Consider the following 13,442-nt stretch of genomic DNA (forward strand, 5'->3'; position numbering starts at 1 on the left):
AAGGTGTCGTCGAAACTCTGCCGTGGCATGCGATGCATCCTGCGGTTGTCGCACCTTTTGCTCCGAAGGGTTCGGCGGCGCGCGGGCACGTCCTGGCCGCGGCTATGCTCGAGCCGCACGACGCGACGCAGACCCGAGTCAATATTTACAGCAAATGGCAACGGCGTTGCCGGTGTTGGCGGCAGTGCGGTGTGCCCGCCCGGCCCGGCTGCAGATTCAATGCCGAATGCGTCACGAGCGCGCGGAAGACGGGGTGGGATTCGGATCACTTATTCGGCTCTTAATCCTGAAGAATTTCGATCGGTGGGACGGGCTAAATGGCAGCCATAAAGGCTCCGCTCGTGGGTTTTATGTCCGTCGTCCAAATCTGGAGTGACTTTAAAACGCTGCTCTGCATCTTTAATCGTGCGACCGGTGCCATCGCTGGCTCCAATAAAGCATTCCGGTGAAGCTGAAATGCAGAAGATTGCGCGGAACAAGGAAACGGAAGTCATCATCGTTGTTCCCCTCATATTCTTCTTCTTTTCAGCTTTACCGGAATGCTTCAATGGGAGACCGGGGTCGGTCGGAACTGTCGGAACGCCTGGCGGGTAGGCAACTCAGTGCACGGGTGCGTGGCGGCGCTGCCTACCTCACAGGCGGCCCCGGCCCAGACCTCCTCGGGTCCAGGGAGGGACCACTCCTGATGGCGCCCGTTGGCGATCGCGGTTGGAGTTGTCGCCCAGGGGGTGTCGCACAGCCCGACTGCTATACCAACAAGAGCAATAACGATGTCCTTATTCCATTCGTTTTGGTGGGACGCCTGGGAGGTAGGCATTCAACGCACGGGTGTGTGGCGGCGCTGCCTATGTCGCAGGCGGTCCCGCCCGCGCCGGCTTTTGGCTGCGCCCAGCCTGCGCGTGCAGGAGGAAGGCCCCGATTGATGACACACGCCAACGCCTGCGTCTCTGGGAGCGGCCGGTTGCTCCCAGGAGTCCAGGAGATCAGGCCGGCTCCCGGCGGTGGGCCGGCGCGAGCCCAGAGGAGGCTCCTAGGAGCCCACATGAGACGGGCCGGCTCCGGGCGGGCGGTGGGCCGGTGCGCAGGTGAGGTGATGATTAAGCTACTTGTGGAGGATGGGAGCGCTTTGCGGCAATAAAGCCAAGTCCAGTCTCTCAGACAAAGTTGCCCTGCCGTTCTCAGGCGCAACAAAAGAAACTCGTTTTGGAATTTATTCGACAGCGCGATGGACAGCAACGGGCGGGTAGGTCGGGTCGGATGCCTCTCATCCCGCCGCCAGGGCCGTGCCAGGGCCGGGGGCCGCGCGGACCACCGACACGACGGCCAGAAGCGAGGGACACGCTGTGTATCGCGGACCCCGTGGCCGCCGCTGGCCGCTGGCCGTCGAGGTGAGAGATACCGCAGCGCCATGAGGTCATCAGCCAGATGGACCGCGGACGGCCGACAGCGGAACGGCACCCGCGCCACTCGCTCCGTCGTGTCGCCCGGACCGGCGCGGCAGGGGCTCCCCGGGCTCTGCCTCGCCGCCCGACCCGGAGTTGGCCGCGTTCCTCGCAGGGTCACCTTGCTAAAGGATTATGGGGCTGGGGCCACGGTCCGAGCTGGCGGGGAAAAGGAAGACTGGCGATATGGGCTAGGGCCCGAAAGGGGGGGGGGCAGAGGGCACCACGCCCCGCCACGCCCCGCCACGCCCCGCCACGCCCCGCCACGCCCCGCCCCGCCCCGCCAAGCCCCGCCAAGCCCCGCCACGCCCACCGGCCCGCGACGGGAGGATCAGTATGTGCTGTCGGAAGGCACGGGAGGGCAGTGGCGCGGCGGTGTGCTGTCGGAAGGCACGGGAGGGCAGTGGCGCGGCGGCGCGGCGGCTGGGTGCAGCTTTCAACCGGTTCACGCACTTGTGTTGGGTTACCATGGTGACCACGCCGGGCGTCGCGGAGCAGGTGTCGTACAGGTGGGGGCGTGGCGGTGCGCGGCGGCCCGGCCGGGCGGTCCCTTTGGTCGACATGGAAACCACAGCGCCCGGATCCCTTTCACTGGAGGGCCATGTAGGGCTCGGCGAGTGCGGCGCGGCTGGTCGCTGTTTTTGGCCCCGGAGGCCCTCGCGCCTACCACCTGGCCTGGGCCGGCCTGGCCCGCCCAGCCGCCGCGACGCCCGCCCGTTAAGAGGGGGGGGGGGGGCGTGCTGGCGTCATGTACTTCCAGGAATGAATAGGCGCGATTGATGCTCCGTGAGTCGTCGCCTCTGGCCTCTGGTACGCCTCGCCCGCCTCACCCGCCCCGCCGCGCCGCGCCCCAGCTCGGCACGCCCCTGCCTCGCCACTCGACGCCACTTTCGCACTCGCCGAGTCAGCGCGGGTGACCAGGCCCACCAGGCAGACCAGCCGGACACATGTTGTTTGTCGTTCAATTTGCAGCCCCAGCATTCTACTTTTTTTCTGGCATTGCTGCGCAGTCAGTGGTGGACGCCATGCTCACAGACTTTGGCGACGATAAAAAAACAAAGACAAAGTCTCGGGTTTCTCATGGACGGGTTGCCTACGCGTTTGGGGCCGTGAATGATCCGAGACAATGACCCGAACCCGTCCGCACGCCTTATGCGTTCTGAATAGCCATTACAAAACGTCCGTGGAACACACCCTGTACCTGGACGTTCGCGGCTGTTCCAGGCCGGCCTCAACCTCAACCTTTCCCATCGTTTTCTTTCCCTCAATAAGATTCCGCGCCCTCCGAGTTGATCTTATTGCTGCAGGTTGGATACAAACTGCGCGCAGAGAGTATATTAATCTCTACGAGAAACCACACACTTATTCACGGGTTCTTGGGCGTGTTTCTTTTTGTTTGTTTTTTCGCGCTCCATCACACTTTGGCCTCCTTTCGCACCGCCGCCCGTTCCGCCCCGTCCATTAGTGCTGGCCGCAATCACTTCCTCCCCCGCCCGCCACGACGCACTCACACTTACAGTCACACATAGTCACACACACAGTCACACATGCCCACATCCGCCGCCCGCCCTGTGAGCTCTTCAACTCGCACTCCTCGACAAGTGCGCCGGCCGGCCGGTGCGAATATAGATAAGAGCGGGGGAAGGTCCTGCCTGCCCCCTCCCCCCGTCTCCTGCCGCTACGTCTCAGCGGTTCCCGCGCTCGCGCAGACGGTCTGAATGGGGGAGGAGGAGGGAAAAGGGGGGGGGGGTAATCCCAGTCTCGTTTTGCGCGTGTTTTTATTTCAATTATTTTTGTCACCGCCCCCCACCCCACTCCTTCACATTATTTTTTCTCGCAATGCGATCGCCGTGGTCGTGGTGACCATATGAGTGGCCGGAAGTAGGAGGGGCCTCTTTGAACCAGCATCTCCTTTTCCGGCAAGGCCGCGCCGTCGTGGAGCGCAAGGACACCTGTGTTGGGGATGCGAGGGGGGAGGGGGGGGGGCAAACCACCCGTTACACAGTCGTGTCTGGACTGGACCTCCCGAATGCGAAAGGCGACAGCAGTTTTCCTGCTTCCATACTCCTTGATTGCACACTCTCTAGGTCCGCCCTTTAGTAGTCGCACCACGCCTACCTTTCGTCCGGGTGGGTTGTCGTTGGACCTCAGTGTGGGGGAGCTGAGCGCGCGGCTGGCTGAGCTTCGCGGCTGAGCCCGACTTGCCGCGCGGCTGTGGCGCGCGCACCAGACATGGGCAGCACTGGCGAGCCTCATAAGGACTTACCGTCCCGGCTGATCGGCCGCTCCCCCCGCGCCCCTCTTTTCCTCTCTTTCTCTTTACTCCCAGGACCGCCCTCCCCTCGCCTCCCCTCCTCCCTTTACCCTTCTGGCCCTTCCCGACAGCCCTGGCCCACAGGAGGAGGACCCCCACCCTCGGCCGCCTGCGTCAAAAACTGATTGGCGCTGTCCTCGCTAATGGCCTCACCGCCTGTCTTGGGCTCGTGGCGGCGCTACGGGCCTACAGCCTTCTAGAATGTAGGGGATCTCTTATGGGACGGCATGTGTTCAGTAACCATCTGCGTGCGCGTCATCGCGTTGGTGATGTGCACCGAATGCTGGACACGGACACCCCTCTCCGCCAAGAAGAGAGTCCTGCGAGCTACTTTCCGTGGAGTGCTGAAGGTTGAGGGGCGGTATGTGCTCGGGCGCCGCTTTGCTGAACCATTTCCGCAGCAGTACCGTCGCCGGTGTTAAACTGGGTCTGTGGTGACGCCATTGTTTACCGTCCGCGGAAACACACAAGCACAGCTGAGCCGCGCCACTCTGCGCCCTGACAGGGGAGGCCGGGGGCGGGGGCGGGGCGGGGCGGCGGGGCGGGAAAGGGTTCGGAACCTCCTGTTGCTCTCTCATGGTCTGGACTGGACACTGTCTTCAACCTCCACGAACTGGTCTTCGGAAACGTTTCCGCTCTTCGACGACGGCTTTCCTAAAAGGAAGACGTCACTGCAGACCTCCAATCAATAACGAAACCCGTGCTCGTGTTGCAGACTCGTCAGACATCGTGGACTGCAAACTGAAGCTGATCCTGGGTCTGATATGGATGCTCATCCTGCACTACTCCATCTCCTTGCCCATGTGGGAGGGCGAGGAGGACTACCCGCCAGGCGACAAGCAGCCCACCCCAAAGCAGAGGTTCGTCGCGGTTGTCGGATTGCTGCTTGCTGCCAGTAGTAGGATAGTCCCACTGAAGGAGTCCTTTGCCTGCAGGTTACTCCACTGGATCCAGAGCAAGATTCCAGACCTGCCAATCACCAACTTCACGTCGGACTGGAACGACGGACGCGCCGTGGGTGCTCTGGTGGACGCTATTGCCCCGGGTATGGAGCCGATCTTCTGGCCAATACAGGAGTTCTTCCACAACAAAACATTAGATCAAATGCAATTCTTCTTGGTTACGCCCCTTTGCAGGCCTGTGCCCGGACTGGCAGGACTGGGACCCAAAGGATGCCATCCAGAACGCAGCCGAGGCCCTGGGGCTGGCTGACGACTGGCTCAACGTCCCTCAGCTCATCAAGCCCGAGGAGATGGTCAGCCCCAACATGGACGAGATGTCCATGATGACCTACCTGTCGCAGTACCCCAGTGCCAAGCTCAAGCCCGGCGCACCCCTGCGCCCGCGCACCAACCCAAACAGGTGAGAGGAGAGGCCCGAGCAATAAGACAACATTGACTTATTTGATGACATCGTCGTCTGAAAGTGTACTATATTGGTAATTCAAGTTCAGAGTAATTATACGTTACGTTGTGTACCCTTCTAGCATTCCTCCTCCTCGGTGAGTGAGATCGTCACATGCTGTGTGGAACATTTGAATAATGTATGATTGTTCCGCGTTTTAACAGAGTTTGCGCTTACAGTTTTCGCAAATTTCTCCGTCAAATAGCTATAACTGCCTTACCTGACAGTTTTTTCCTTAATTTCTCTTCTTAGCGTTGCTTTTTTTTGTAGAACTTGGCCAGTCTTTATAGCTTTACCTTTTCGCTTTTCTAGGCTGCCTCCTTCCTGTCCGGAGATAGATCTAGCGCGTGATCTAACGTCACGCCCTCTAACCACTAGCAGGCCACGGCGGCACTTTGTCGTGGTCGCTTATTTCGTTCTAATCTGGTGCCTCTTCTTTGATATCGTTATTTAATATTTATCTGTTTTGCCTATTGTTTATTGTGTCTAGTCTGTTCGATCTCAAGTTGTGATTTTTAAATACTTTTATACTACTTATGTTGTTTTCAATATACGCGTTTGCTTAACTCTTCCTTGTGTTTGCTTTGATGCTTTGGCCACTTCATATCTGGCGACAAACACGACATATCAATTTACTTCTTTTTTTTTTCGATGCCTCTTCGCTCGAAAGCCGACCTCTTCTGATAACTTCCTCCTGGCGGCGCAGAAGTCGGCTGCACCCGGGCCGGCGCCCGGCGGCCTGCCTCAACGAGGAACCGAACCGGGGACCTCTTTGGGCCAGTGTTTATATCCCGTTGTTCTAAAAATAATGGCAGTGCCAAGAACACACAGGCAATTACGCTTCGTGCGCGAGTCGGCTGCATCTTGGCCGCGGTCCAGGGGCGGGCCTAGAGAGCTGCCGGGGCCCAGCAGCACGGCCCGCCACCCCCGGCGCGGCCAGCCCCGCCCCGCCCGCCACCCTCTTACCCAACACGTGGGGGCAGACACGTCGTCTTGGCGCGGCCACCCTCCTTTTCGCACTTGACATAATTCGCACTGGGGCACCGCGCGGCTGTGTCGAGGCGTGGGCGGGGCTGGGTGAGTCACAATGAGGCTGGATGCACCCCCCCGACCAGCCGCACGAGGGGGTACTTAACGTGACGACGCCCCTCCCCACCCACCCCACGTTGCACCACGTGGCAGTGACAGCGACGGCGGGGGGTGGGCATCTCACCGCTGTCAGCGAGAAGAGGCTGGACTGAACCCTTGTCTCTTGCGTAGGGTCCGCGCGTATGGTCCTGGAATCGAACCCAGCGGCCCCGTCGTGGCCGCGCCCGCCAACTTCACCGTCGAGACCTTCTCGGCCGGCAAGGGCAAGGTGGAGGTCACCGTGGAGGGGCCGAACGGACAGCCCATCCCGGTAAGTTGGGAGCCGGTACGACGAGTGCGATTGACTTGTTCGGGAGATTGTTCTGAACCTGCGACCTTTTGGCCCCCAGTGCGAGGTCCGCTTCAACAACGACCGCAGCCTGACGTACAGCTGCTCGTACACGCCCAAGGTGGAGGGCAACCACAAGGTGTACGTGAGGTTCGCCGGCAGGGAGATCCCCAAGTCGCCGTACCCGGTGCTGGTCGAGGGCCACGCCGGCGACGCCAGCAAGGTGACGGCCGCCGGGCCGGGGCTCCAGCCCGAGGGCAACATGGTCAACAGGCCCACGTACTTTGACATCTCCACTAAAGGTAAGTTGGGATGAAAACATCTAGCAAGCCCTATGCAACCATCGGCAAATGTATGGATGGTGGGTGGGGGAGGCATGCAGATGAGTGCAGTCCTCTCGGGCGGGGAGTCTCGCCTCCGTCGCGACGATACACCCTGTGCTGACGGCCTTTCCCCGTTTCGTCCGCTTGCAGACGCAGGCCGTGGCGTCCCCGAGGTGATCATCGTGGACCCCGCCGGCCACAAGAACACCGTACCCGTAAACCTCCGCCAGATCTCCCCCGACCAGTGGCGTTGCGAGTACGTGTCGCCCAACGTGGGGCTGCACTCCGTCAACGTGTTCTTCGCCGGCCAGCCCATCCCCAACAACCCGTTCGGCGTGAGAGTGTCACCAGGTTTGTCTATGGCCAGTGGGACAGTTTCGATGGGTTTCGGATGAATTGGATGACACTTATCGCCACTGTCCCTGTTCCACAGTGTCGGACGCCCGCAAGGTGCGCTGCGCCGGCCGCGGCATTCAGCCCAACGGCGTGCGGGTCCGGGACGCGGCCGACTTCAAGATCTACACGGAGGGGGCGGGCGAGGGGACGCCCGAGGTGCGCGTCATCGGCCCCGGCGGCATCAACGAGCCCGTGAGGCTCACCAAGGCTGACGGGCCCGCGGGCGGGCCGGCCGGCACCTACCAGGCCGTGTACACCCCGCGCAAGGAGGGCCGCCACGTCGTGATGGTGACGTTCGCCGGGCAGGAGGTGCCACGCTCACCCTTCGAGGTGAACGTGGGCCCGGTCAAGAACACCAACATCAAGGCCTACGGGCCCGGCCTCAAGGGTGGCGTTGTCGGCTATCCTGCCCTCTTCACGGTGGACACCAACGGCGAGGCGGGCGCGCTGGGCTTCAGCATCGAGGGGCCCTCGCAGGCCAAGATCGACTGCCACGACAACGGTGACGGGTCCGCCGACGTGCGCTACTACCCGACGGCGCCCGGGGAGTACGCCGTGCACATCCTGTGCGACAACGAGGACATCCCCGGCTCGCCCTACATGGCCCAGATCCTGCCCAGCACCGACTACTTCCCCGACCGCGTGGTCTGCCAGGGCAAGGGCGTGGAGCGCGACGGCACTCACAAGGGCAAGCCCACCGAGTTCACCGTCGACACCCGCAAGGCCGGCAATGCTCCCCTCGACGTCCAGGTGGTGGACTCCCGAGGAGACAACGTAGACGTCGGCGTCCGGGACAACAGGGACGGCACTTACGTCTGCAACTACACCCCCAAGCTCGGCGGCAAGCACCAGGTTCAGGTAGGGGGAACACTCCGCGGCCCCAGCGGCCACAGCCGCGGATATACCCCGCGCGAAGGGGCGCCGGCGAAGGGGTATCCTCTCTAAACACTCGTCGCTCTTCCTCAGGTCAACTACGGAGGCGTGGCCACCAAGAACAGCCCGTACAGGGTGTACGCCGCGCAGCCCCTCAACCCCAAGGCCGTGTCCGTGTTCGGCCCCGGCGTGGAGAACGGCGTTAAGACCAACACGCCCACACACTTCAACATTGACTGCCGCGATGCTGGCGAGGGTAAGGCAACCCACCGGAGGACCACGCTGGCTCACAAAGTGTTGCCGGTAAAGTAGGAAAACATCCAACATGGAAGCAGCTGTGGAGAGCGGGCTGCATCGAAGCCTGCCTATGGGCAAAGTATACTTTGCATTAGGCAACCACACTGCTCGGATGTGCATCGGGTGTTTCAAAGCACGTGCCGGTACAGGCGGGTTCACTGTTTGCTGGTTTACCTCTTCCTCTGCCCTTAAGTAATAGTCCAGAAAGTACGTTCGTTTCCTCTCAGATTCAGTCGGCAAATTACGGGAGCTCAGCGCCTGTGAAACTCGGGGTAGGCCGCCCCGCATTACACATATGCACTGCAGGCGAGATGTTGCCTACCTAACAGGCGCTCTGAGAGCTTGCAGAAGCTGAACTCTGCTGGTTGTAGCTGCAATTGACGGACGCACTTTATGGATTAAACCGAACCCGAAGGCAACATGACCTCTGAAAGTAGACAAACTCGCCCGCTCCGGCACGTGCACTGAAACACCCGGGGCGCGTTTCCGAGAAGGCGTCGTGGCGCTACAGCCTACCCCTTGCTGCCTGAGTTAGGCGGTTTTGTCTACTTGTTTTGATTTGCAAAAAAATAAGCCACAAAAATTCAAAAATTACACTTTGATCGGTGATTAATGTCAGCTCTCTGCAGGCGAGGTGCAGATCGCGGTGAGCAACGAGAAGGGCCAGGACCTGCCCGCCACGCTGCTGGACAACGAGGACGGCACGTACCGCGTGGACTACTGCGCCGCCAGCCCGGGCCCGCACACCATCACGGTGCTGTACGGCGGCCAGTCCGTGCCGCGCAGCCCCATCCGCGTGGCAGTGCAGCCGCACGTGGACGTGTCCAAGATCAGGGTGGACGGCCTGGAGCCCAGTGAGTATGGGGTTCTGTGAGGGAGATGGGCATGGTATCTCGACACTACTTTGTGGGAGAGGTGGAGGGTTTCTGGCTTCAGGGCTTGCCTTGTATCACGTCATCGTCACGAGTTTAACAAATTGTCCTCATCAAGTTCTTGTCTCTCACCACCGTCTCCCTTCTGGTGGAGCCGTGTTATACGAGACACATACTTGAGGTAGCCCCGCCTCCACGGCGACGTTGCCCTGGTTGCGGGGCTGTGCATAACGCTCTGTGGCCGCGGCCGCAGCCGCCCCCATCAACAGCCTGCAGCAGTTCCGCGTGCTGGCGCCGCCGGGCGTGGCCCGCTCGGCGGACCTGGCCGTGGCCATCACCAGCCCGTCCGGGAGCCGCATCAAGGCGCACGTCGTGCCCACGCACGAGGGCTTCCTCGTCAACTTCACGCCCACCGAGCTCGGCGAGTACCTTCTGTCCGTGTCGCTGGGCGGGGAGCCCGTGTCCGCGCCCCGCAGCTTCACCTGCCTGTCGGGCAGCGACGCGAGCCGCGTCCGCGCCACGGGGCCCGGCCTCCAGGGCGGCGTCGTCAACAAGCCCGCCGAGTTCGTCATCGACACGCGCGGCGCGGGCCAGGGCGGCCTCGGCGTCACCGTCGAGGGCCCCTGCGAGGCGGCCATCAACTGCCGCGACAACGGGGACGGCACCTGCTCCGTGGCGTACCTGCCCACCGAGCTCGGCGACTACTCCATCAACATCACCTTCAACGAGCAGCACATCCCCGGCTCGCCCTTCCAGGCCGCGGTCTGCTCCGAGAAAGACCTGCAGCACATCAAGGTGTCCGGGACTGGCATCCAGCCCAACGGTACAGCGACCTGTGTGGTGTGGCCTGGCGTGAGCGTGAGCCTGGCATGGCTGCCCAGTGTGTTCCTCGGCTAACACCTCCGGAATGACGAAGCGTGACCATCCCGCCCTGTCCCCTGCCTGTGTACGAAGCTGACGAAGTGTATTTAGCTAGTTACACCCCCTACCAGGATTTGTGTTTATCTAATTGATTTGATGAAGTGTGACGGCTAACCGCTGTAGGGTTTGCTCCAAAAAAACATGCTCTGCCTTAACGCTTGTTTTTCAATTTTTGGATTGTTTCTTTCTAGTATTTTACTTTGTTTTGATATCGAAAACAAGAACTTTTTTGTTTTACGATCGACGTTGAGCCGCTGTTCTGCTTTTAAGACAGCTCTTGTCGTGTTGCAGGCGTGTTCGTGGACTCCCCCACCGACTTCGTGGTGGACACTCGCTCACTGGCAAAGCGCGACGACGGCCGGGTGACGTGCACCATCACGAACCCGAGCGGCGGCCTCGTCGAGAACCTGGTGACGGCCCAGCCGGACGGCACCTACCGCATCAGCTACACGCCCTTCGAAGAAGGTGAGGAGGAGCTCCGCGTCGGCAGGTGGGCGGAGTACGGCGCGATCGAGAACGAGTGTGTGTGTTAACGACGGGAACGTGCGTTGTTGTCCAGGTCGACACACCATCGACATCCTGTGCGACGGCATCCCCGTCCCCGGGTCGCCGTACGTGGTCAACGTCCGGGGAGGATGCGACCCGAAGCGCTGCCGCGCCTTCGGCCCCGGCCTGGAGAGGGGCGTCATGGACATCCCCAACGTGTTCACGGTGGAGACCAAGGGCGCGGGCAAGGGCGGCCTCGGGCTGGCCATCGAGGGCCCCTCCGAGGCCAAGATGACGTGCAAGGACAACCGGGACGGGTCGTGCTCCGTCGAGTACATCCCCACCGAGCCGGGCGACTACGATGTCAGCATCAAGTTTGCCGAATCTCACATTCCAGGATCGCCGTTTAATGTAGGTCACCATCCGTATCTGTAATAGAACGTCATCTGCTTCATCTTTGTATTGATTTTATTGAGAAACGTTTGAATCCTGCAGGTGACGGTCGACAGGCAGGTGAATCCTCACCAGGTGTCCGCCTCCGGCCCGGGGCTGGACCCCGCTCAGTGCCGCTCGGGCGCGCCCCTGAACATCAAGGTGAACGCGAGCAAGTCCGCCAAAGCGCCGCTCGGCGTCAACATCAGGAGCGACAAAGGTGAGTCTGCCCTACCGTAAAAACCTCTCGCTTCTGTTGGAGGCGCTTCTCAGTGTCTGGAGTTCTGACGCATCGTGTTTTCGGAATGCAGGCCCGCTGCAGCAGAAGCCCGACGTTCGCGACAACCAGGACGGCACCTACGACGTCAAGTACATAGCGCCGCCCGAGGGCTCGACCGTCCTCGGCAACATCACCTGGGACGGCAAGGACATCGCGGGCAGCCCCTTCCAGATGAAGGTGCGGCCCAAGGTGGAGCCCGACCGGGTGCGCGTCGACGGCCCCGGCGTCTCCAGCAAGGGCGTGCCCGCCTCCATCCCCGTAGACTTCGTCATCGACTCCCGGCAGGCCGGCGTCGGTGACCTCCAAGTCCAGATTCTGGTAGGTGGTGCGAATGGCGTGCGTTCACTCACCACACCACGAGCACTGCGACAGAGACACTTACGAGCTTCATGTGCATATCCAGGGCCCGGACGGCTACCCCCGCAAGGTGCAGGTCCGCGACAACGGCGACGGCACGTACACGGCGAGCTACACGCCCGACGACTGCGGCCGCTACAAGATCAACATCAAGTACGGCGGCAAGGAGGTGCCCAACTGCCCCATCAGCGTGCAGGCCTACGCCACCGGCAACGTAAGTGCGCGCGGCCGCGTCCACACCACCCCGACAGTGCTTGCCAGACCGCTCATGACCTCCTCCTCCTCCCTCGCCCGCAGGCCGACAAGTGCAAGATCACGGAGGGCATCCAGCAGAACCTGACGAGCGGCGAGGAGTACTGCATCACCGTCAACGCCAAGAACGCTGGCCTCGGGGCGGTCACCTGCAGGATCAGGTCCACCTCCGGGAGGTAAGTCATAACTACTTCTCCCCGCCTTTTTGCCTTGCCCGCACCAAGAAGACGCGTGACGTTTGCCGCCGTGTGAAGATTTTATGTCCTATTTTTAAACGAACCGCCGCCGCGAGGTAGGGGAGGGGTTAGGGGATGGGAGGGGAGAGGTGGGGTCAGGGGAGGGGTTAGGGGAGTCATCAAGGAGCAGCGGCGCTCCTCTCCCCGGGGGGCTGATTAGGGGGTGTGCGTCTCGTCGCCCTGGCAGGCGCCTTGCCTCGGATTGACGGGCGTCGGCCGGTGACAAGGTGTGAACGGAGTCGACGACGTGCCGCGTTTAAATCGCCCCCTGCGTCCCCCTCTCCCCCCACCGCCACGGGCCACCCCATAACTTCCTCCTCTCCCGACCCCACCCCTCCTGTTTCACCTCGGCGTGAGAGTAGGTAGATGAGGGGGTGGGCGTGGGGGGCGAACGATGGGCCTCTTACATACAATGCTTGGCAAGCCCTGACACTCCCCCCTCCCCCAGCGCGATGTGTTCGGACGATGAGATTAAGTGGATGCTGTTCGTTGCATTTCTGCGCCGCTGTCCGACTGTTGCTTGTAGTGCTTGCTCGCTGCCGGTCCGCTCGGTACAAACACAAGGTGCTTGCGCCCCGCCCCACCCCGTCGCACCCGGCCTCGACAAAGTGCAGGGTGTTGGCGGCCGGTGCCCATATTCCGAGGCATGGTTAACCAGCGCTGCCTGGCGGGGGCGCGGCCGGGCGCCAGGTCCACTCGGAAGGCAGTGCGTCCCGTCTGCACACGGCCAAATCGCTCCTAGATTTATTTTTTCTTAGAGACTCCTCTGCCGCTGTCCGCGGAGCGGCACGACACGGCCGTGGCGGGGAGGAGCGGGATGGTAGGGGTCGAGATCCGAGGGGGGCGTGGAGCGATGCGACTCGGGTGCGTTCTCAAAATATCTCTGTGCGAAACAGTCCGGCCCGGCCCAGCCCGGCCCCTGCCGCGCGGGAGCAGAGTGGGGGAGGGGGTGGAGTACGCAGGTCGCTACATGTAGCGTCCCGCCCTGCCCCGCCCCGCCGCCGCAGCGCGAGAAATGGGACTTGGTGCATTTAGCAAAGCAAGCGCGAGAGAGTGTGTGTGAGTGTGAGCCGGGTGTGTCCCCCTGGCCTGGTTTCGGCCGTGGTGGAAGTGCTTCTGGGCGCGTGACCCAGTCGGACC

The 13,442-nt window shown here is 61.9% G+C and overlaps 2 protein-coding genes across 2 annotated transcripts in view; both read left to right on the forward strand.

Moving 5' to 3' along the window:
- The window catches only part of LOC127749365 (filamin-A-like), an 11,052-nt gene extending 5,321 nt beyond the window's left edge, over positions 1-5,731 (forward strand). Inside the window, exons 2-5 of the mRNA XM_052267329.1 lie at positions 4,472-4,616; positions 4,692-4,801; positions 4,893-5,118; positions 5,473-5,731. Of these exons, the coding sequence (XP_052123289.1) occupies positions 4,472-4,616; positions 4,692-4,801; positions 4,893-5,118; positions 5,473-5,614 (623 nt within the window). The 3' untranslated portion in view covers positions 5,615-5,731. The remainder of the gene's footprint in view (positions 1-4,471; positions 4,617-4,691; positions 4,802-4,892; positions 5,119-5,472) is intronic.
- A 237-nt stretch (positions 5,732-5,968) lies between these two features.
- LOC113202196 (filamin-A) overlaps positions 5,969-13,442 on the forward strand; it is a 16,146-nt gene continuing 8,672 nt past the window's right edge. Inside the window, exons 1-14 of the mRNA XM_052267622.1 lie at positions 5,969-5,991; positions 6,421-6,559; positions 6,639-6,879; positions 7,051-7,251; positions 7,334-8,154; positions 8,263-8,472; positions 9,086-9,320; positions 9,592-10,161; positions 10,551-10,724; positions 10,819-11,156; positions 11,241-11,397; positions 11,489-11,775; positions 11,861-12,028; positions 12,112-12,242. Coding sequence (XP_052123582.1) covers positions 5,969-5,991; positions 6,421-6,559; positions 6,639-6,879; positions 7,051-7,251; positions 7,334-8,154; positions 8,263-8,472; positions 9,086-9,320; positions 9,592-10,161; positions 10,551-10,724; positions 10,819-11,156; positions 11,241-11,397; positions 11,489-11,775; positions 11,861-12,028; positions 12,112-12,242 — 3,695 coding nt within the window. The remainder of the gene's footprint in view (positions 5,992-6,420; positions 6,560-6,638; positions 6,880-7,050; positions 7,252-7,333; positions 8,155-8,262; positions 8,473-9,085; positions 9,321-9,591; positions 10,162-10,550; positions 10,725-10,818; positions 11,157-11,240; positions 11,398-11,488; positions 11,776-11,860; positions 12,029-12,111; positions 12,243-13,442) is intronic.

The sequence above is a fragment of the Frankliniella occidentalis genome, unplaced genomic scaffold (genome assembly GCF_000697945.3).
Source record: "Frankliniella occidentalis isolate FOCC.00 unplaced genomic scaffold, Focc_3.1 Scaffold4, whole genome shotgun sequence".
Classification (NCBI taxonomy): domain Eukaryota; kingdom Metazoa; phylum Arthropoda; class Insecta; order Thysanoptera; family Thripidae; genus Frankliniella; species Frankliniella occidentalis.